The 22,479-nt window shown below is 35.6% G+C and overlaps 1 protein-coding gene across 2 annotated transcripts in view; it reads right to left on the bottom strand.

The window, feature by feature from the left end:
* The window catches only part of PSME4 (proteasome activator subunit 4), a 98,428-nt gene that overhangs the window by 8,065 nt on the left and 67,884 nt on the right, over positions 1 to 22,479 (bottom strand). For both annotated transcript variants that reach the window (XR_009054596.1, XM_057740885.1), the window contains exons 26-43: positions 22,302 to 22,397; positions 21,121 to 21,252; positions 19,910 to 20,119; positions 18,703 to 18,839; positions 17,809 to 17,862; positions 17,390 to 17,519; positions 16,215 to 16,296; positions 14,971 to 15,124; positions 14,351 to 14,420; positions 13,375 to 13,500; positions 12,695 to 12,847; positions 10,730 to 10,834; positions 10,111 to 10,202; positions 9,098 to 9,229; positions 8,517 to 8,725; positions 6,459 to 6,544; positions 1,852 to 1,980; positions 643 to 798 (exon numbers count right to left, since the gene is read on the bottom strand). Coding sequence is in view for 1 of the 2 variants with exons in the window: in XM_057740885.1 (XP_057596868.1) it covers positions 643 to 798; positions 1,852 to 1,980; positions 6,459 to 6,544; positions 8,517 to 8,725; positions 9,098 to 9,229; positions 10,111 to 10,202; positions 10,730 to 10,834; positions 12,695 to 12,847; positions 13,375 to 13,500; positions 14,351 to 14,420; positions 14,971 to 15,124; positions 16,215 to 16,296; positions 17,390 to 17,519; positions 17,809 to 17,862; positions 18,703 to 18,839; positions 19,910 to 20,119; positions 21,121 to 21,252; positions 22,302 to 22,397 (2,253 nt within the window). In the remaining variant the exon portion in view is untranslated. The remainder of the gene's footprint in view (positions 1 to 642; positions 799 to 1,851; positions 1,981 to 6,458; positions 6,545 to 8,516; positions 8,726 to 9,097; positions 9,230 to 10,110; positions 10,203 to 10,729; positions 10,835 to 12,694; positions 12,848 to 13,374; positions 13,501 to 14,350; positions 14,421 to 14,970; positions 15,125 to 16,214; positions 16,297 to 17,389; positions 17,520 to 17,808; positions 17,863 to 18,702; positions 18,840 to 19,909; positions 20,120 to 21,120; positions 21,253 to 22,301; positions 22,398 to 22,479) is intronic.

The following is a 22,479-nucleotide window of genomic DNA, read 5'->3' as shown; positions in this document are numbered from 1 at the left end:
CTATTAGCCCTTTAAAAATCAATAAGGGGGCTTCCCTGGCGGCGCAGTGGTTAGGAATCCATCTGCCAATGCAGGGGACACGGGTTCGAGCCCTGGTTTGGGAGGATCCCACATGCCATGGAGCAACTAAGCCCACTCGCCATAACTACTGAGCCTGTGCTCTAGAGCCCATGAGCCACAACTATTGAGCCCATGCGCCAAAACTACTGAAGCCCTTGCACCTAGAGCCTGTGCTCCGCAACAAGCACAGCAATAAGAAGCCCATGCACTACAATGAAGAGTATCCCCTGCTCTCCACAACTACAGAAAGCCTGAGTGCAGCAACGAAGACCCTATGCAGCCAATAAATTAAAATCATTAAGGTAAGTAGAGTTTTATCATTTGCAAATTCATAGCTAAAGAAAACTTTGGTTCATAAATGTTATCTGCTCAACTGTGAAGAGAAACCAGAAGAATGTGTCCAATATTTGTTTCCATTTGTACTATAGGAAATGACTGGGGTATCAAAACTAATCACATAGGGCTATGTTAAAATTAAAGTTACTTTTACTTTACATATCAGTATGTAAATACTTCTTTAGAGGCACCATAATGCTTTTCTAAAATTTATTAAATTTCTGTCTGCTGTAACCTAAATTTTACCTCTAGCTGTTCATCCTCCAAAAGACTTATAACCAGCCACCTGATGTCTTTAACTGCATCTTCATTGTTTAGGAAAATAAAGAGGTTATAAAATACCATGGTCTGGAGGTAGGTCAGTACTGTATATCTTGCATGCCAAGAACTGCTTCTTGCTGTCTGTGAATGAGAAATCAGTAGAAATAATGAAAAGTGCTGACAAGAACATGAGATGACATGAAATTACACACAAATAATATAAACTTCCAATACAACTCTACTTTAACAGGTATAGCTAGAGCAAGCTCATCTAATATTTCTTTCTAAATAAAAGGTTGCACAAGCTATTTCAGGTGAAGTTATTTATTTTGAATGTATGAATGGTTGAGAGTAAAGGGAAAGGAACACATAGATAAAAGTCAACTTCAGAAGGGTTATTTATAATTAATGACTTGAACTCCTCCAAGGGTTGTACATTATTTTATTTTACTTTTGACAGTAGCAGGTAGGGTAATGAAAGCAAACAAAATTGAGAATTACTAAATTCTACTGCAAAAAAATATCATTTGAGGCTGTTAAAAAATATCTTTCAGTGGTAATCAAACTTTAAAAATCTGAAAACCATGGGAATGTGTTCATTTACTATATAACACATGTATAACCTGGATAAATTTGAGCATATATAGTACATTAAAAATGCAGCCACGGGACTTCAGTGGTCCAGTGGTTAAGACTCCACACTTCCACTGCAGGGAGCGTGGGGTCAATCCCTAGTCAGGGAACTAAGAGCCCACAGACCCCACATGCTGCGCAGCGTGGCCAAAAAATAATAAATAAATAAATATGCAGCCAGAAAATATACACTCATTTAGGTCTTTCTACCACAGATCAGAAAATAGAAGTGACTAAAATAAAGGGGAAATGGTAAAAGAGAATGCCCACCCCCAACCTCATAAGCACTTTGTATCCAAGGTACTCCAATAATTAGCTCCTGAAGTATATAGAAAATTTGGAGGTTGAGTGACCTGCCCAAGGTCACAGAAGTTGGTGGCAGAGCCAGGTACAGATTCTAAATCTGTTTCTTTGGTCAACATATGTCTTCTCTCATACTAAAAGAAGATTCAAAACAAACACAAATATCAGGTATTGTATGTACCACTGCTGTCTTTGTGAAATTCTTAGAATGGTAAAAAATTCTAACCAAAGACACATGTATGAGATATACACTCTTACTTGTTTTAGCACCTGAAGTACCAAAGGCACTTGATGAGGGTAAAGCAACCCCTGAGACATTAGTGATAAACAGAACTTTGCATCTCTTTTCAGTTCATCATAGCTATTGTCATTTTCCACCGGGGCAATCTAGAGGGCAACAAAAGAAAACCAAAGACATAAACTGAAAAACAGCCAATCAGTACAAAGTCATCCTTACATGAAAGAAGTCACATTTTTAATTTTAACAATTTCTACAGAAAAATCCAAATATATATAAAACTAGAGAATAGTATAATGAATCCCCATGAATCAATCACTTCTTTAGCAGCGACAAATTCATGGCTAATCCTTTCATTTTTTGCTCCCCTCTGGTTCCCCCTCCCCCAATTAAATTATTTGAAGCAAATCCCAGACATATTTCATCCATAAATATTTTATTTTTATCTCTGAAAAATAAAGTCTTTTGTTTAAAAAACCTGTAATGACATCATACATAAAAAATTCATTACAGTTAAAATATATTCAGTAGTGCTCAAATTTCCCCAATTATTTCATACATGTTATTACAATTATTTTGGGTGAATCTGGTTCAACACAATGACCACACAACACTGCATTTGGTATGTCTCTTAATATTTAAAAAGAATCTATAAACTCCCCACCCTCTTTTAAAATTTCTCTCTTTTAAAACAAAAGGGGTGGGATGGGTTGGGCATAATGTAAGTAGTACTGTGTATTTCCTTCACTCATGTCCAGTTTTCTCTTTTGGTGATGAGCCATTATAAAAACAGAGGCTTGCAAAACAGTGACACTCATTCCTTCTTTACCTAGAATACTTTATACAAAAAAACCTTTCTCTTATTCAGAATGATTTCCCTCCTAACTTTTAAAAGTGAATAAAATTTTTAAAAAGTATCATTATAATTTCAACAAATTTAATGGCTTTAATCCACTGTAGTTATTCTTCTTATTAGTGCTCAAACTGGCTCCTGAGTCCTTTAACACAACTTGGTTTCTGGTATGACATCCTTCGTTTCTGGTATGACAAGATGACTTAGGTTTATTCTGTACATTTCTTGGTCCAAACAATATTTTCGAAAGAGAAAGAGATCATGAGTTCACTTTTTCTTCCGGGTATCTGAATCTTGAAGAGAAAGATGCAAGGAGATGGTACCCTGAACAGGCTATGAGATTCTGTTACCTAGGTCTTCAGAGCTGCTGTGGTTCCTACTCACTTCTTAAGCTTTTACGTCCATTCTATGAACTACATAGATACTTCTGAGTAATCTAGTTAATTTACTACCTTTGTTGTCATAGTCACTTGGTTTCCAGTGCTTGCAATCAAAAAAGCAAAATACCAGGGCTTCCTAGGTGGCGCAGTGGTTAAGAATCCGCCTGCCCATTTCTCCAAAGAAGACATACGGATGGCCAAGAGGCACATGAAAAGCTGCTCAACATCACTAAGTATTAGAGAAATGCAAATCAAAACGACAATGAGGTATCACCTCACACTGGTTAGAATGGGCATCATCAGAAAATTGACAAACAGTAAATGCTGGAGAGGGTATGGAGAAAAGGGAACGCTCTTGCACTGTTGGTGGGAATGTAAATTGATACAGCCACTATGGAGAACAGTATGGAGGTTCCTTGCAAAACTAAAAACAGAACTACCATATGAACCAGCAATCCCACTGCTGGGCATATACCCAAAGAACACCATAATTCAAAAAGACACATGCACTCCAATGTTCATTGCAGCACTATTTACAATAGCCAAGACATGGAAGCAACCTAAATGCCCATCAACAGATGGATGGATAAAGAAGATGTGGTACATACATACAATGGAATATTATTCAGCTGTAAAAAGCAATGAAACTGGGACATTTGTAGAGACACAGATGGACCTAGAGACTGTCATACAGTGAAGTGAGTCAGAAAGAGAAAAACAAATATCGTATATTAATACATATATGTGGACTACAGAAAAATGGTACAAATCAACCAGCTTGCAAGGCACAAATAGAGACATAGATGTAGAGAACAAACATATGGACACCAAGTGGGGAAAGTGGGGAGGGTTGGTGGGTAATGAATTGGGAGATTGGGATACCAAATAGTACATGCTAAATATATGCAGTTTATTGTATGTTAACTGTATCTCAATAAAAGTTCTTTAAAAAAAAAAAAAAAAAAGAATCCGCCTGCCAATGCAGGGGACACGGGTTCGATCCCTGCTCCAGGAAGATCCCACATGCCGTGGAGCAACTAAGCCCGTGCGCCACAACTATTGAGCCCATGTGCTGCAACTACTGAAGCCCACACGCCTAGAGCCCATGCTCCACAACAAGAGAAGCCACGGCAATGAGGAGCTCGCGCCCACTCACCGCAACTAAAGAAAGCCCGCACACAGCAAAAAAGACCCAATGCAACCAATAAAATAAATAAATAAATAAATAAATGGCACAAGCCTAAAAAAAAAACCAAACAAAACAAACAAAAAAAACACCAATGATACAATAGTATAATATATAAAAAATGAGACCTTAATCTTTCTTTTGCCTTGTTATCACACAAATTTATTATTTTTAGTATATCATAGATAAGATTTAACAGATGTTAAACTGTAGAAAATGCTGCCCATTTAGTTACCAAAGAAAATATTTTATAGGAGCTTCCTTTCCTCTAACTAATGAGAATAATTGATTTTTATGAGGAAATGCCATCACAGGCATGTGACTTTATACCAATTATCACAACATCTGCAAATTTTTCTCTAACTTGACTTACACAAAACTATTATGCTACTGTGGTGAGTTCTGATGCACTTCTAGTGAAGTTTGAAACTCAGAAGGCAATACGTCCCTTCTCTCTCCCAGACCATCACCATTTGAGCTCTTGATTATTCCAAGTTAAAGTTCAGTGAAAGACTAGTAACAAAAATAATTCAAGTGTATATTTTATGCAGTGCTCTCTAGGTTACAGGAATTTCATCCTTGTAACAACTCTGTGAGGGATATTGCTATTATTCCACACTTTACATATAAGATAATCTTACAAGTTCTGTAGCTTATGTAAGGCCACAAGAAAAGCACCTGTCACAAAAAGGGCAGGGGTATAAAACTGCTTTTTACGGGATAGGAAAAACAACACTTCATTTAGAATCTAATGAACATCTCAAATATGTCCAAAACAGAATTTCTGATCTCACCTCCACTATTTCTGTGCTCTCCCTACAGTTTAGTAAACTGTACAGTCCTCTCTTTATCTTTACTTTATACATCTAATCTGTCTACCAAATAATTTTGTTCATCTGTGCTGTGACGCTTGCATATTCCATACCCCTTAACCATGAAGGCCTAAAGGAGATTCTCAAACTCAATATTTGTATATTCAGGTGAATCGTCAAGCCCATCACTAGTAAATCATGCAGTACAGCATTCTAATGACTTACATTTTTTAAAAATTTCAAGTGGATTCAAATCATCCTATCAACCTTATTCTCATATACTATTTGCTTTCTCACTTTTTCTGAGTGAAGAAAATGGGTGGAACTTCAGCTATCCCAACATTCATTGCACATTACCCATTTATGAACACATGAGATCATGTTCCATACCCACTGTGTATGTGGCAGTGGAAGAAAGTTTAAGTACCACTACCCTGAAGACAAACTATATCTACACCTAGGACCTACAAGTAGCAAAGACCTATATATACACTAATAGCTACTGTCCACTTTTATGTCCCAAAAGGTCCCAAACATATTCATGGGTATCAGGCCCTACAGAGCACTTTAAAAAGTATTTTAGTAGTGAATCCTTTTAAAATTGCCAGCAGCGTTCCTAAAGACAAAATATACTGTGGCAGATCAAAAGTTCAGCATGCCATTTGCTAATAAATAGTAACGAGGGCCCTCCTTCTTAAATAATAACAACTGTGTTGACCAATAATTGTTAAGTAGTGATGATGTTTGTGCAATAAGACTAGACTGTTTTCTTAATCACAACCAACCACAGCACCACTACCAACTATAATTTTGAAAACTCTATATTAATCCTAATTTACTAGCTTCATCCACTGACTGGGTGAATAGTTAAAACCACTTCAGGATGTATCTTGCATCAAATAAAATTTCAATATGATTACAAGAGACAAGTTATTTCCTGCAAATATCTGTTAGCACCAACTATGTATAGTGCCATTTAACAATGTAATATATATATTACTATATATAATATACTAAACATTTTGATTTTCAGATTTATTATACACTGAATTAAAAAGTCAGAAGTAGCTATACTCAAAAATGTCATTGTGGATTTTTTTTTTTAAGCTGTCAATATTTTTCTGAACTATTACTTGGAAATTGGCTCTCAGTGAAACAATGTTCTGTCTATAGACTTTTCATGTAACTGTCAAGATCCTACTCTTACCTAATATTAAAAAGATTATTTCAACAAATATTTAACCACTATCACCTAGTGATTTTCCTGTGACTATTCTACTTTTTAGGATTCAAACATATCATCCACTCTGAAAACCTATCAACCATCCGATGATAATTATAAATTTCTTCTGAAGGTCAAAAGGGGATGTATTTTTAATTTCAGACATAAACTTACCTTAAAAAACAACGGTAGAAGCTGAAGTTGTTCTGTGACTGCTGTAGAAAAGGATCTTCCTGCACTCGCCATCAGCCATTTCAAAACTTAATGGAAACAAACACAAAGAGTCAATCTTTGCTATCCAGTTGGAGACTACAGAGTAGAGTAATTCTATAATGCTAGTGTCAGAGAGCCACTCTTGACAACTCTTCACTATTTACTTCACAAATTTGATCAGCAGTGTGACAGGATCCATAACAAAGGGTATCAACTAATCTAGGGGACTGAAGCCACTCTCAAGGAATGAACCGGCAAATTATTAACAGTCTACAAACACATGAAATACAAATTAAAACTAGCCTTTAAAAATACTAACAAATCAAAAATGATGACTAAGTTAGTTGTTTATACTTAGAATCTATGAAAAATTTTTAGATATAAAAACAATAAGGGACCCCCAATAACCAAGACAATTTTGAAAAAGAACAAAGTTGGAGGACTCACAGTTCCAGATTTTGAAACTTCATATAAAGCTACAGTAATCAAAACAGTGTGGTACTGACATAAGGACAGACATACAGACCAAGTGAACAGGCCAGAGAGCACAGAAATAAATGCTCACACATATGTCCATATGTGTGAGTATATTAATTTTACAACAAGAGTGCCAAGATTATTCAGTGGAAAAAAAGACAGTCTTTTTAACCAATGGTGCAGAGAAACTGGGTATCAAGAGCAAAAGAAAGAAGCTGGATCCTTCTCTCATATCATATACAAAAATTAGCTCAAAATAGCTCAGACCGAAATGTTAAGTGCTAAAACTATAAAACTCTTAGAAGAAAACTTAGGGGACAAACTTCATGACACTGGATTTGGCAACGATTTCTTAGACATGACACCAAAAGCAAAACAACAGAAGAAAGAAGAGGTAAATCAGACTTCACTAAAATTAAAAACTTTTTTTTGGGGGGGGGGTGGTTGGGGTGGGATGAATTGGGAGATTGGGACTGCCATATATACATCACTAATAAGAAAAAAAATATCAAAATTGTACACTTTAAACATATGCAGTTTATTATACGTCAATTGTATCTCAATAAAAGTTCTTAAAAATAATTAAAAACTTTTGTTTATCAGAGGACATTATCAAGAGTGAAAAGATAACCCACGAAATGGCAGAAAATATGTGCAAATCATTTATCAGATAAGGGACTGATATTCAGGATATAGAAAGAGCTACAACTCAACAACAACAAAACAAGCTAATTCAAAAATGGGCAAAGAACTTGACATTTCTCCAAAGAAACAAAAATGGGAAAAAAGCCAACGAAAAGATTTCCAACCACTAGTCATAAGGGAAGTGCAAATCAAAACCACAAGATACCTTCTTCACACCTATTAGGATAGCTATAGTCATAAAAACAGAAAACAAGTGTTGGCAAAAATATGGAAAAGTTGGAACCCCTCTGCACTGATGGTTGGTGCGGCCACTGTGGTAAATAGCTTGGTGGCTCCTCAAAAAATTAAACATAGAATTACCACGTGGTCTAGCAATTCTGCTTTCGATACCCCAAAGAATTAATGTCAGAGACTCAAACATACTTCTACATTAATACTCACAGAAATATTATTCACAATAGTCAAAAGGTGTAAACAACCTAAATGTCCATGAATAGATGAATGGATAAACACTGAAAACACTACACAAAGTGAAAAAAGCCAAACATAAAAGGACAAATATTGTATGATTCTCCTTATATGAGATACCTAGAATAGGCAAATTATACAGTCAGAAAGTAGAATGGTGGTTGCCAGGGGCTGAGGGAGGGGAGAATGAGGAGTTATTGTTTAGTGGGTACAGAGTTTCAGTTTTGCAAGATGAAAAGAGTATAAAGATGGATGAAAGTGATGGTTGTACAACAATGTAAATGTATTTGATGCCACTCAACTGTAAATTTTATATTATGTATATTTTACCATAATAAAAAAAGGAGGGGTGGGGGGAGAAAAGAAGTCCAGAGGATAATCTAAAATATCTGTTTTTAAAGGGAGTTTCTACCAATTTTAGCCACTCACTAGTTTTTAAGAGTTTAATGCCCTGGGTTCGTTCATCTTCTTCACCAATTCCATTTTCTTCCATAACATGGTTCTGAATTTCTTCATCTACATCCATGAGGGGTTTCAATTTCTCTAGAATTCGAGCAGTAAATTCAGGGACACGAGGCGATGCTGTTGGTGCAGTGTTTGGCAAAGAAACATCTATCATGAATATATAGGTCAGCACACTGTAAAATAAAATACATATAGTAAGATGAGATCCCACATTATCAATAAAACTAAGGTTCAGAAGTATGACCCAACCAAAGGAAGTGTTCCCAAGACAATTCCTGGAGAAAGTCTTGTGCCTGTGCCAACAATTCTGAGCTATTAAAAACTACAGTGTGGTGACTACCCCCACTGGCTTGTGAGCACATTGCCATTCTATTTTACATTCAGAGTCTCTTGTCTAATGTCCCACAGCACAATATAAAACAAAATTTGAAGAAAAGGATTTCATGAAACTCAACAGTAACATAGCCAGCATGTATTATTAGACATTAAAATTTAATAAAAAGAACTCAAGAGGTATACCATACCACAGAGAAAATAATACCCACCTCCCTATTCTTTCCCTGACATTTTTGTAAACCTGGGTGAGTTTGGGTTCCAAGTACTTCAGTAGTCTATGCAATAGCTCAGGTACTCTCCACTCTTGCTGGGCAAGGCCACCTTGCAGGACATAGAGTCGACTAAAATTAAAACACAGGAGAGTTGTATTAGTGCCCCTCTCTGCCTTTTTTTCCCTTGGTGGCATACAGGATCTTAGTTCCCTGACCAGGGATTGAACCTGTGCCCCATGCAGTGGAAGTGCAGAGTCTTAACCACTGGACCACCAGGGAAGTCCTGCCTTTACATGTTGACAGTATAGATTAATGATGTCTTTATTCCACTTAAAATTGTTTCATTTTCAAACTGACAATTTAGAACAGCATCTTTAGAAAGCCTGTATTATTTGTTTCTACAACATTTTCTCTTTATCTCATTTCATCTCCACTGCTATATAGTCAAAAGAAATATTGACTTTAGAATAATCATTGAGTTAATCTCTAAGCATCAGAAGCTTCCTCACTAATTAATAATAATAATAATAATAATAATAAATTATTCTTCTTTTTAACAGGATTATCGAGATTTCCTTCTTTTGTTCATAATTTTTTTTGCAGCTTCTTATTCCTAAGTATATTTTTCCTTAAAAGTATTACTGTCTTCTTTCTTAATAGGAAAGAGTGAAAAATTAGAACATGTGATAAAGAAGTTAATAATTTTGTCATGGTACAAAAAAGCAGTCTTGATATAAAAGATGTGACAGCAGGTAATAAGGCAAATACTTTATGTTTGAATTGCTCAGGCTGCCTCCATTTCTCCTACTTGTTTGCAATTGAGAAATAACTCTATTTAGAATCATATGCTGTATTGAATTGGACTATGGTCATCTCCCAGAAGAAACTGGTTACACTATGAAGCCTTTTAGGAGTGCAGACATTTCACTTCCACTTATGTACCAAGAACAAATATGTTATCTTTTGTCATAAAATCTTCTGTTAATCTCATAAGCTTCCTTCTTATTTACCATGCATCTACAAAGGATCCTCCTTCACCACTCAGTGGTGATTCCAACAGCAGCTCAAAAAGCCAATGAAGTTTCCGCGGATCTCTGCTTTCCTGTGTTGAAAATATAAAGTAGCCATTAAAACAGGGGTCATACAATTCTGCAAATAAATCAGACATCAATGCTTTAGAAATATAAATAAATATAAGTATAGAGGAAGAAAATCAAACTAAAACTCACAGGCAAGTCAAATCCAAATGTACTACAGCTCATGTTAGAAAGACTAACAGTGAGAACACTGTTAGCTAAATGAACTGCCTACATATTTGGTGTCAAAAATAACACCTATAAGCTTGTATCATCTGGCTTTTACTGTATGTAAGTTACACTTCTAGATATATGATTTGATTTCTCATTTAATCTAAAAAGGCAATTACCATGGCAGAGAAGGTATAATAATCACTTAAGAATTATCATTCAAGGCTTATTTAAAAGGTTAATAAACAGAACCATCTCCAGTTACGTAAGATGACAAAATTTCAAGATTCAAGAGGTACAATGAGATTTTACACATTTTGAGATAGGGTATGAAACAGTTTGAACAGATCAGTAAGACACAAAAATGAACAGGAGAACTTACACAGGATGTTGCTATACAAGTTCCCCAGTCGTTATAAGTTTCTACTGTAATGTTGGACAATGCTGTTCGAAGCAGAGGACACAGAAGTGCCCAAAGCTTCTCCACCTACTCAAAACAAAACACATAGGAAAAAGTTAATGATACTCAGCAAATTTTTCTTCAACTATATTTTCCTGCAAACACACACATACAAATACATAAAATGATACTTCCTTTATTTCTTAGAAGACCCAAATAATCCAAGAAAGTAACTTCACCGTGTCACCATGATACATATGCAGGTAACATTTTCAAAAAAAAAAAAAAAAAATCAGAAAAGAGGAGATACCTTATATGGTTCCTTACAAAATTTCTCATACTATTGAAAAGTTCTCTCTTTAAATGTCTGAATAACAGAGTACACTAGGCTGAAACAAAATCTCAATGATCTCTGTATTCTGCATGCTTATGGAGGTCACTTGATTGAATCCTAATACAGGAAGCAATGACATTTCAATACAATTTAGTATCAGCCTGAAGTAAAACCAAGTTTTGGATTACTATAAATAGCATTTAAAAAGTGTTCAGTTATACAGAGATTGTGAATATATATATATCTAAACACTAAACTGCTTCTCACAGTTTAGTGAGAATACACATCACCTAAGACCTTGATATAATGCAGATTTTGATTTATTAGATCAGGGTGGAACCTGAGATCCTACTTTTCTAATAAGCTCCTAAGTGATGCCCAAGCTGCAGGTCCATGGACCATACTTTAGTCAAAAGAATCCACACAGGACAAATGGGGAGATAGGGCTTGGTATAAAACTTCCAGTTGTAGCACTAGGCATTGCATAAAAAGAAAAAAAACATACTATATTTTAACTTATAAGGAAAGGAGATGTGTTCTGGAAACGAGTGAACTCAAAAATGACAGAGACAGGATGATAAGGATATATATGAACATATTTAAATAAAGCTGCTTCATGATATGTGAGCAGGAAAATGGCAATATTACAAACTAACAAATACTTTAATACATGATTTGACTATGCATGACTAAATTAATATATTCAAAAGTTTTCATAATCCTCCTAGAAGTATGTGTAATTAAGTTTGCCAGAAACAATATTTGTGCCTTTTCTTTGAAGAAATGGCAGCCTACCTTGTATTCAGGCATTCAGGACATTTTACCAGGTTATTTTCAGTCTAGTGCATTTTGCTAAGAAACTAACCTTAGGGTGGATATATAAAACTTAACCTTATAATTAAAAAGAGGGCTATTCAAAAAAAAGGGCTGTCAAACTCCAACTATCTACAAGACCAAATCAGTAATGGAAATCAGCACAGAGGCTAAGAGAAAAGATTTAATAAGAAGCTAGAGAGTGCCTCATGAAGGAAGAAGCCCACACACAGCCCGCGCCAACTGATACAGTGCAGTAATGTGGGACCAGTACTCTAGGATCTTATTTTTCAAGAGAAACTAAAATCCTTTTTAGATGACATATCTGGATGGAAAATAATTCAAATTTTAAAAGACATTCAATGCCACCTATAGACCACGACTTTGTGACTTATACTCAAAAGCAATATAGAGTTAAACATTTCGTATATTTTAGGTGTTAATATCTTTTTTTTTTTTTTTTAAGATGAGTGTGCTCTCAGTGCAGCAGTGAAAATGCTCTGACAAACACACAATTTGTTGTCCACCTCAGAGTTCATGGGCACTGCCATGGAGACAAGACAAGGGTACAGGACTGTTGGCTGCCCTGCTCCGTCCCCGCTGCTGCCCCCATCAGTCGCCCACCCAACCACCTCACTTCCTCCCACCACTGGCCCGAGGTGGCACCAGAATGCTAGCAGAGGGGCGGTGGTGGCGGAGGCTGAGGCGACTGACCTAGGTGTTAACACCTAATGTGTTGGGAATTGATACATAAGTGGATAATGCAGCTTTAAGAGGGAATGTGCTGGACATTACATCACCTTTTCAAATGTCCAATGCTTAGAGCCTCTGATTAAACCAGCTATAATTTCTGCAACACATCGCTGGGTGCTCTCATGTGAATCTGCAACCAAACGTTCTAAGTGGGGCTTCAGAACTGGCAGAAAGGCATCATCAAAATTTCTGAATATACCCTATGCAAATAAAAAAAAAAGTTCTTCAGTATGCAAATGACTAGCATCTCCTTTATAATACGCTTATATTTGTTTACTATATTACTACTGTTCTTAAAAAACTCCCTATTCTCCCCTTTAGAACTTAACTGCTTTAACAATGCCTGTAAGTTAAAATGGTAAAAACTGTCATTTGCCACATCATATTAAAATATAATCAATGAAATAAAAATTAATAATCTTTCTGAGCTTAAAAATATCACACACACCTCAAAAAAACTCAAATAAACACAAAATGCATATAGTCTTTTGAGTTTTGTTTTTTTGCTTCCACTGCTAATTACAAATACTAGAGATAAATAATAAAAGCCTGGTTTTTTTGTCCTAGACCTTAAGCCAAGATGAATATAATAGGAACTACATTCAGAGTCATTTTAGACAAAGATAACGGGTGACTAAACTCAAACTTTGACCAAATACTTTAAAACTTATGAACATACAAATTAATAGTCACTAAGCTTTATGAAAAGGATATATAAATAAGTTACCTTAAAGAGGCAAAAACGTCGAGGATTAAATTTATCTTTTCCTTTTCTGTCTTCTAAAGATAGAAAAGTAATTAACTGTTCGACAAATTTAGGATCAGAAAAATGATCAAATATAATCTGTTCTGCCTATAAAGTTAAAAAAAAAAAAGAACAACATTCAGGGGTTACACTTTAAAAACATGATTCTGAAAATGTTAAAATTTGACTGTAAAGTTCTGAAACTCAACAGTAGGTTTTTATTTTTGTTCTAAAGAATTTTTAGTTCTCATAGAAGCTTTCTAGAACCAAAATAATATTGCCTCCTAAAAATGCTAAATCCATAAGAATAGCTAACAGTTTTCTTCAGCTCTTCAAGTTTGGATTCCACTTCTCAAACTGTGAAATAAAACCAACAATGTTCTGCTTGAGAAATGAAGACAATGCTATTGTGCCAATTTCTGTGCAATTTAGGAAAATCCTCCAAAATGCCAAACCCCAGCAAATTATTTCCATATTTATAAAATATCAGAAGTTAAAAGATAAACTTTGCTCAGAATTAGAAAATAAAAGCTACAACATTAACTTAATCGAGGAAGACATAAACTTGAAAGCCCTTCATCAACTTTCAAAATGATAAAGAAGACAAGGAAGTTCCAACTTAAATGTACAAACTTCTACTAACTGAGTATCCATCATTTACATGCAATAAAAACCTAAAAGCCAGTATCCAAGTGAGTGCCAAGTAGGTAGTAACTTGGCGGTGAACCTCAGATACAAAACACTTGTGCCAACTGTTCCTAATAGGAGGGAGGGTGGGGGGGGGGGCAGGGCAGGGGAGAGTAAGGGAGTGCACATTTACCAATACTTATTGTGCTATATTGCGGTGCACAAATTGTGGGGGGGAAACCATGAACTAAGTTTGAAATAAATCAGGGGCCAAAAGTTAGATGCATTTCAACCAGGTAAGTGTTTACACATGGTGAAATTAAATGCTTACCTCTGTTAAATCCTCCCTGCTTCTGCCAAGCTTAGGTTGCTCTTCCACACCAGCATAAACAACCATATTCCTACACAGTAAGAGTTTATATTTGTAATACACATAGGAAACAATGCCAGAGCTTCATGGATAGAAAGCATTAGAAGGTGCTTTTAATGACCTCCGATCAAATGCAAAGTTGGGGGCTGCAAGTACATCACTCGATCTTCTGCTTTAAAAAATCTATCAGGTCATCCTAAATGACATAGATTACTGGTGCCAATAAGAGACAAATAAGTATTTCTTGGGCCTGGTTTAGACACGGGCAGCATTAATACGTAGGGATATAATTTAGAGCAACTATTAACAAACTCCTTAAATGCATAACGGTGGGACTAAGGAAGTCTAAGGGTTTCAGTGGAAAGACAATGAAAGAGGCAGGATGAGGCACAGCACTGGCAAGAACAAAGAAAAAGAGGAAGAGGGAAGAGGGAAAAGGCTAGACATTGTGTATCTTTGGTGAAAGAGTACCTCTAACTGCTTTAACTGCCTGAGAACCTCCCTAGAAATCCAGATGATAAAACAAATTATATCAAAGATAAGCTGTTTAATAATAAGGTGCATGGCAAGCTGCAACTTACTGTGGCCAGGTGTAGTATCCCCAGTGAGTTTTCTCCACAAAGCAACTTGACTCCCATTCTTTTTTAGTTCTTGGTATACTTTTGCTATCATAATGCAACCAATGATTATCGGGCCTATCACCAGCAACAGTTTGGGTGGGTTCAGGATATCCACCTAAGGAAAAGACAATCACATCTGATGAACTTCAAAATATCTGTGCAGTAATAATATTCTCAACTTTCATTCAATAGTGCTAGTGTGACCTTATCTTCATAACAAGATTCTATTAAAATTCGTTCAAGGCAAAACCACATACATATGAGGTATTTCAAATAAAGGGAGGAAAGATGGGATTATCCACTAGATGGTGCTGGGATAGTTATTTGAGGGGAGAAAATCAAGTTTGATCCATATTGCGTTCCTTTTACCAAAATTAAAAGGATTAATTTTGTTAAAACTTTTTAGGTTTGCATTACAGAGCTCAAAGAATTCCCATATATTCTTCAACCAGATGCCCCTAATTTTAACATTTCACCATGTGTACACTTTGACATTCTCTTTCTCTGTCCCAAAATAAAGATGGTGGCATACAGCTAAACTCCCCTCCCAAAAGGAGGCTGGGGGAGGCTGAAGACAGCTGTTTGAATATCTCAGGAGTTACTAGAGATTAAAAAAAAAATGACAGCTAAAGTAATAAAAATGACTACTTTGGGGAATTCCCTGGAGGTCCAGTGGTTCAGACTCAGTGCTCTCACCGCCAAGGGCCTGGGTTCAATCCCTGGTTGCAGAACTAAGATGCCACAAGCTGTAAGGTGTGACCAAAAAAAATTTTTTTTTCTCCTTTCAAAACCAAATTAACCTTGCCCCTAATCCTACTACCCAGGAACAAACACTCAACATATTGAGGAATTAAAGGTAACAGTATTTTGTCTTTGAAATACAGTTTGATAAATAAATATGATTGCCAGCTGGTAAGATAATCAAGAAGTAGATGACGTATACTCAGAATGTAAACTATACACATTTTATGTATTACAAAAACACAAAGAGCCATCTATTTTTATAAATACTTGTTATCAGTAGTTTTTACTGTCAACTGTTTTCCTTTTATAATATTATTTCATACTTTGTATTAAAATCTTCCTATACTTCTATACTTTGTAATAGAAAAATATTTGGGATCAAGAACTGTAATTTACACATTTCAAAGAAACTTTCCAAGTTTGACTGAGTAGCACTATTCAGTACATTTGGTAGTACTTACTGATTTCATAGGGATTGATGGTCAGCTTTTTGTGGGTTCTTTTTAGCTGCTTAAGAATACCAGCAACAGCTGAGATCGCCATCTAGAAAAGAAGGAGTTAAGGTACATATATCAAAATTTTAAACCTCCCAAATGGGAATTCCCTGGTGGTGCAGTGGTTTAGAATCCACCTGCCAATGCAAGGGACATGGATTCGAGCCCTGGTCCGGGAGGATCCCACGTGCCTCGGAGCAACTAAGCCCACGCACCAGAACTACTGAGCCTGTACTCTAGAGCCCACGAGTCAAAACTACAGAGTCTGTGTGCCACAACTACTGAAGCCCATGTGCCTAGAGCCCATGCTCTGCAACAAGAGAAGCCACCACAAAGAGAAGTCCACGCACCACAAGGAAGAGTAGCCCCCGTTTCTCTGCAACTAGAGAAAGCCCACGTGGAGCAATGAAGACCCAATGTAGCCAATAAATAAATTAATTAATTAAAAAAAAATCTCTCAAATGGTTGCTGCCTTGATCAAAAGCAGAAGCTGGGTTTTGTTTCCTTGAAAAGCAGAGAAAAACCTCACCCACTGACCTCTGGCAGCACAGCCTCAGGAATGCTAACTCTGACTTGGACTGAGTCATTTGCAGTTCTTACTCTTGAACCTTCATCCATGCTAGTCTCTGCCTAAAAAACTTTTATCTTTTCTTTGTTAAACCAATTCCTGCTCATTCTTCCTATCTCAGCCTAAACATTTCCTCCTAAGGTCTTTTCGCAATGCACCAGGCCAGGTCAGCCCCATCTTGCACCCCACCTCTAACAGTTTTCAAACAAAACCAAAAAGTTGTATCCCTCAGATACCCTTCCCTTCCTGTAACACGTTATACCTGTAATTAATTTTTCAAAGCCAATCTTTCCAATTAACCTACTGGGTTGGCTAAAACGTTCATTGAGGTTTTCCCATAACATCTTACGGAATAATCGGAAAGAACTTCTTGGCCAGCCCAATATAAATATGTTCCCTGCTATAATCCCCAGTGTTGAAATGCACAGCACCTGAAGACATCCTCATATATTTGTTAGATGAATTATTATCATCTCGGAACCAATGGAGGTTGATTTCAAATCAATATACTTCAACATATCAGGTGAGGTAAAAATTCTCAAACCCAAGATTACAGCTAAAATAAAGTATCTACCTTTCGCACTACAATTGCATCATGGTTGAGATTCTCAACAAAAAAACGTATGGCACGAAGAGGTAACACTCGGTCATCTCTCAAGAGTAGAGACAAAAGCCCGATGCCTATATGTTCAAATTTCCAGGGCCTGAAAAGGGAATGGGGAAAAAAAAAATCACAAAAGACATCATTCATAAAATCACTTAAAAAAAAACCCAACAAACCCCTGTATTTGAAACATTATAATTTTAAGTTTCCCAAGAATCAAAATAGGTATATTGAAACATACTGCTGCTATCATTAGCCCCAAACTTTCTAAATTGATGAATCAGACTACAATTTTTTGTGACAGTCATTCAGGGTCTTCAGGGTAGAAACCTCCTATAGTATTAAAGATAAAAGCTCTGAGAATTAAAAAAATGTATTTTTGCACTTACAAATTTCTCTGCTCCACGCCATCTAGCAAAGTATTCACCAAATCTTCATAGTTCCTTAAAAAAAAAAATTTCAGGTAAGGTATTGTTTTAAAACAATATTAAGATAAACATCAAATAATGTAATATAAATTCAAATTCTGTCCAAATTCACCCTCCTCTTCTCATCATCAGACTATAAAGGGTCTGGTGAGAAGCAAGCCAGAGTGAAAGCAGATGGGTGACAATGGGAAAAGAAAATGAAGGGTGGGCGGGGAAGTGCTAGGTATACTGAGCAACTCAGCTGTTCCTGGGTGGACATTCAAAAGTAAATTTGTAAGTAGTAATCAATTAGTTAGGAGTGGTCTACCTATATAACTCCCCAGGTACACATGAGGTAGGCTACAAAGTTTATCATTTACATAGAAATGTTAGGAAAAAAATTAATAGCCATATTCATAAGGCAAAGAAAAAAATTAAGTTACAAAGGCTCCTGCTTGAGTTTTATCACTATCACTGAAGTGCTTTGGTTCCAAAAATCTAAAAGCAGTTTACTTATATCCTGATAACAAATTTGTATAAATCTGATCAAAAAGTTATTATGAAAGCTATGAAGAGATTTTGAACTTGAATTTAAGATTTAATGAGTGGGATATGTGTACTAAAAGGAAAATCAATTCATGTTGAAAAAAAGATATGATATTAAGATAGCTTTATTTTAAGATGGTGTTTTCTACCTCCATTGCTAAAAGTGACAGTCAGGGATCTTCACAATAATCATCTCCTAACATTTTGGTATTTTTTCAGAATCGCTGTGCAAATTTCATTAGGTAGTTATAGTGCATCTATATTTCAGAGCTATTCAAAACTTCCTATCTATAATGTTATATGTCTTGATAAGCAGGCATTCACAATTACCTTAGGGCATCAGCATTCCTTTCTTGTTGGCGTTTAAGTCCTTCTTTAATTTCTTCTGAGCTAAGCATTATCTGGTTGATAGAGGGGTTTTTTGATTGTTGAAGTAATTCTGCTATTCCAACACACGACTTTGGAATCTTATTAAAAAGAAAAGCCGGGGAAGAAAATGAAGTACTGACATACCACGGATGATTCTTGACAACACTAGGCTGAGTGACAGAAGCCAGATACAAAACGCCACAAACTGTATAATTCCATTTATATGAAATGTCCATAATAAGCAAATTCACAGAGGAATAAAAGTAGATTAGTGGTTTTAAGGGGCTAGAGGTACAGGGGAATGGGAAGCAATTATTATTGGATATAGGGTTTCTTTTTTTTGGGGTAATTACAATGTTCTAGAATTAGAGTAGTGATGGTTGTACAACCCTGAGAATATACTATTGTGAATATAAGTACACAACTGTTGTGTTAAAAAGGTGAATTTTTTGGTATGTGAATTACATCTCAATTTAAAAAAAATTTTTAAAAAGAAAGCCTAATTTAACAACAGTTAAAAACAGCAAGAGTATGTTTTGCAGGAAAGGAATACATTTAGAGCAGTGGTTTTTAAAACTGAGGATGGATGTCAAACATAATTACTTCAGAAAAGAGGGGGATTCAATTGCACTAACACCTCTTTCACACATCCCCAATTCTAACGTGTGTGTTACTAGGCATTTGAAAATTCTTAGATGATGATCTGCTATCTCTCCCCATTTGAGCTCCACTGAACCTGATATTTACTTTTTCATTTGTCAAATCATCCAATTTTAATCCTCTTCACTATAAATTATGAACCCGTGGTCAATCTTCTGTGACTTTGACTAGTAGAACTGACCTCCTAAAATATAACCAACTCTTTGAAAAATGAGGCCATAGACATATAGGGAATAATGGTAAATGCAACAATGCAATAACACTTTGTGGCCTCTTGGTAGAAAACCACCCAGCTCTCTCCTGGCCGTGCTTCAACTTCCTACTCCACCCTACTATCTATAGTAATGACCACTAAAGCACTAAGAGGAAACAGAAAACAAATGCTTAAAAAAAAAATTAGAATCAAATGCCAAGAATATGATTACTGAAAAAAGACAAGAAAAATAACAGCATTTTAACAAAGCAGTGTTTGCACTAAAATCTGAATTAAAAAAATGATTTTGCTTACTGTGAAGTCCAAGCCAATTGTTTCATATTGCCGATGAATTTTTTCTGCAAGATCATCAAACAGCCTCACTATTGATGGCTTTTCTAGGGACATTGCTTTGCTAAGCCCAGAAGAAACAATTGCTGGCCAAGTCTGTACAATACAGTCCCAATCGTGAAGGTTTGCCAAGCATACACCACTGTGATTTCCAAGGAGACAATATAAGGCACCCTGCAGGAAAAGATCATCAATATGGGAAATAAGAGGCACTGTTTAGTTTTAGCCAACTTCCCTACATGCTGTTTTCAAAGTTACTAACCTTTATTTATTTATTAAACCACCCATACCCCACAGAGCCATAATGCAAAGAAATGTCTGTCTTCCCTGAACACAGACAGAATTCCTATCTGTAATGGTTTACTAAACATTGATTATTTAAATACTTGGTACTGCTTAGTAAAATAGGTCCACACATTTAACATGTTACTTTTAGAAACCTCAACTTGAAACTTAAGTGCAATCCAGTAATATTTTCTCTAAGTCATTTAACAGAGGGTTAGCTCAAAGAATGGCTATTAATAAGGTTATACAGAAATGTAAAGATGTTGTTTTTAAGGACATAGCTTCCATTCTAATTCTCTTCTACTACATTTATAAAGGCCATGAAATGTGCCACTCTTAGCATTTTAGGGTGTAATGTTCGGAATAATTTAAAAAACAGTGGTTAAATCTGGTTATCAAGTATTCCTCCTCTAAGTATATAAAAACTAGATTACTTAATTATACTGTGTACTTTTTACTCATAGGAGTTCAATTAGTAAGAATGGTTCTGAAGACAGTAGGTACCTCTTTTTAAGGTACCCCGTTTTAATGAAAAGAGCTATTAGTACCCAAACATTTTATTTCCTGAACATTCACCCTAACAATCCAGTCTGGCTTCTTAACTGCCTTGGTCTCTAACCCTCTTTATAGTTCTTATAAGGTCTCTGTAACTTCGACTTTACTGACCTAATAGACAGTTTCTAATTTTAATCTTATTTGACTTGTCTGATTTTGTCCATTTAAATCACTCTCAACAAGGTCAACAACATATCACCCAATGAGTTAGACCTTCTACAACACTCATGAATTACACTTCTGCCCTGGGGGGTTAGCAATTCCATTACCGTGAAATTCAACTTTTCTCTATATTTGAAAAATTTCATAGTAAAACAAAACAAAAAACCCTATACCTTGAACTGCTGTTGTGTGACATCTTGTCTATCCGGCCGTAAGAACTCCAAAACCAAGGGAATGATATCTCTGCAACAGAAGTTATATGCTCCCAAGGCAGCAAAAAATGTTTGCTGGGCCTTATTTCGGACCTAAAGAAAGAGTTATTAACAGACGACTTTTATTAAATGGTAGACAAACTACAAAAAAATTTCTAAATGAATCATTAAAACAAAGCGGTGGTATTTAAGTGTTGTTGTAATAACAGAAAAATATACCAAAGCACATACCTTAACAAAAATGAGTAAATGATAATCTTTTTATCAGAAGGAAAGCAAATTACCACCAACCACATGCTTGGTTTAAGTTACACTGGTTCAAATATTTTTGATAAAGGAGATAGAGACTGAATGGAACAGATATGCACTTGTTCAGTAACATAATCAGCAAACTATTAAACTTTTTATTCTGAGTTACTCTTAATGAGAAGAGTCAGATTTTCTCTTGTGTCTACACAAGGAAAATCAAAGACTTTCCAAAACACAGAACAACTTAATCTTTTCGGTGCAAGCCTTAAGTATAGGCCACATATTTCTGAACCCAAACAAAAGACTCAGTATAAATTTACAACCCATGAACTAGTTAAACAGTAATGAATAATAACTATAGTAAAAGCAATACACTGTACATATTTCGAACTTTCTAAAACAATAGTTTAGGCAAAATCTCTGGGTTAGACTGGTTTCCTAATTTACACCACTTTACAAAGACAAAATTGCTGGCTATGTATGAATCTCTTTACTTTTCCCAGTTCTCTGTGTTTAGAGATAAATTTTTGGTCCTATGCTACCTGCAAGGATGGACCCCACAATTCACATGGTATCAGCTTCCTAAACTCAAGCATAATGCCTAGACAGAATTACATGGCCTCCACAGACTGGCCTTCATAATGTGATTTAAGTGGCATCAACATTACACTAGCACTATATATTTTTTCTTAATTTGAGAAGCAATTACAAACAGCAAAAATAAACACTATCTTAAAAAGAGAAGCAAAGCTAGTTTGAATATATTTGTAATTTAAAATATAAATTTTCAACGCCAATAAATTAAATTCCCTGGTTAAAATGGGGATACTTTAGATTGTGTGTTACAAAATAGGTGAGAGGGGGCATGCCCAGATTGTCTGGACTAGCCTTACCTGACTGTATGAACTTGTAGATAAACGAAGAAGATCTCTAATCATATCTTGATGTATCTTTTTGTATTCACAACCCTCAACAGTTAGTGTTCGTAGCTACAAAAAGAAAACAGTGCAAATCAAATTCAAAGTTTTTACTAAAAGTTAATTTAATTATGAAGTAACACCAATAATTAAA

The sequence above is a fragment of the Hippopotamus amphibius genome, chromosome 7 (genome assembly GCF_030028045.1).
Source record: "Hippopotamus amphibius kiboko isolate mHipAmp2 chromosome 7, mHipAmp2.hap2, whole genome shotgun sequence".
In the NCBI taxonomy this organism is placed as follows: Eukaryota; Metazoa; Chordata; class Mammalia; order Artiodactyla; family Hippopotamidae; genus Hippopotamus; species Hippopotamus amphibius.
The sequence above is the reverse complement of the archived record's forward strand: the minus strand, read 5'-3'. Positions and strand labels throughout refer to the sequence as shown.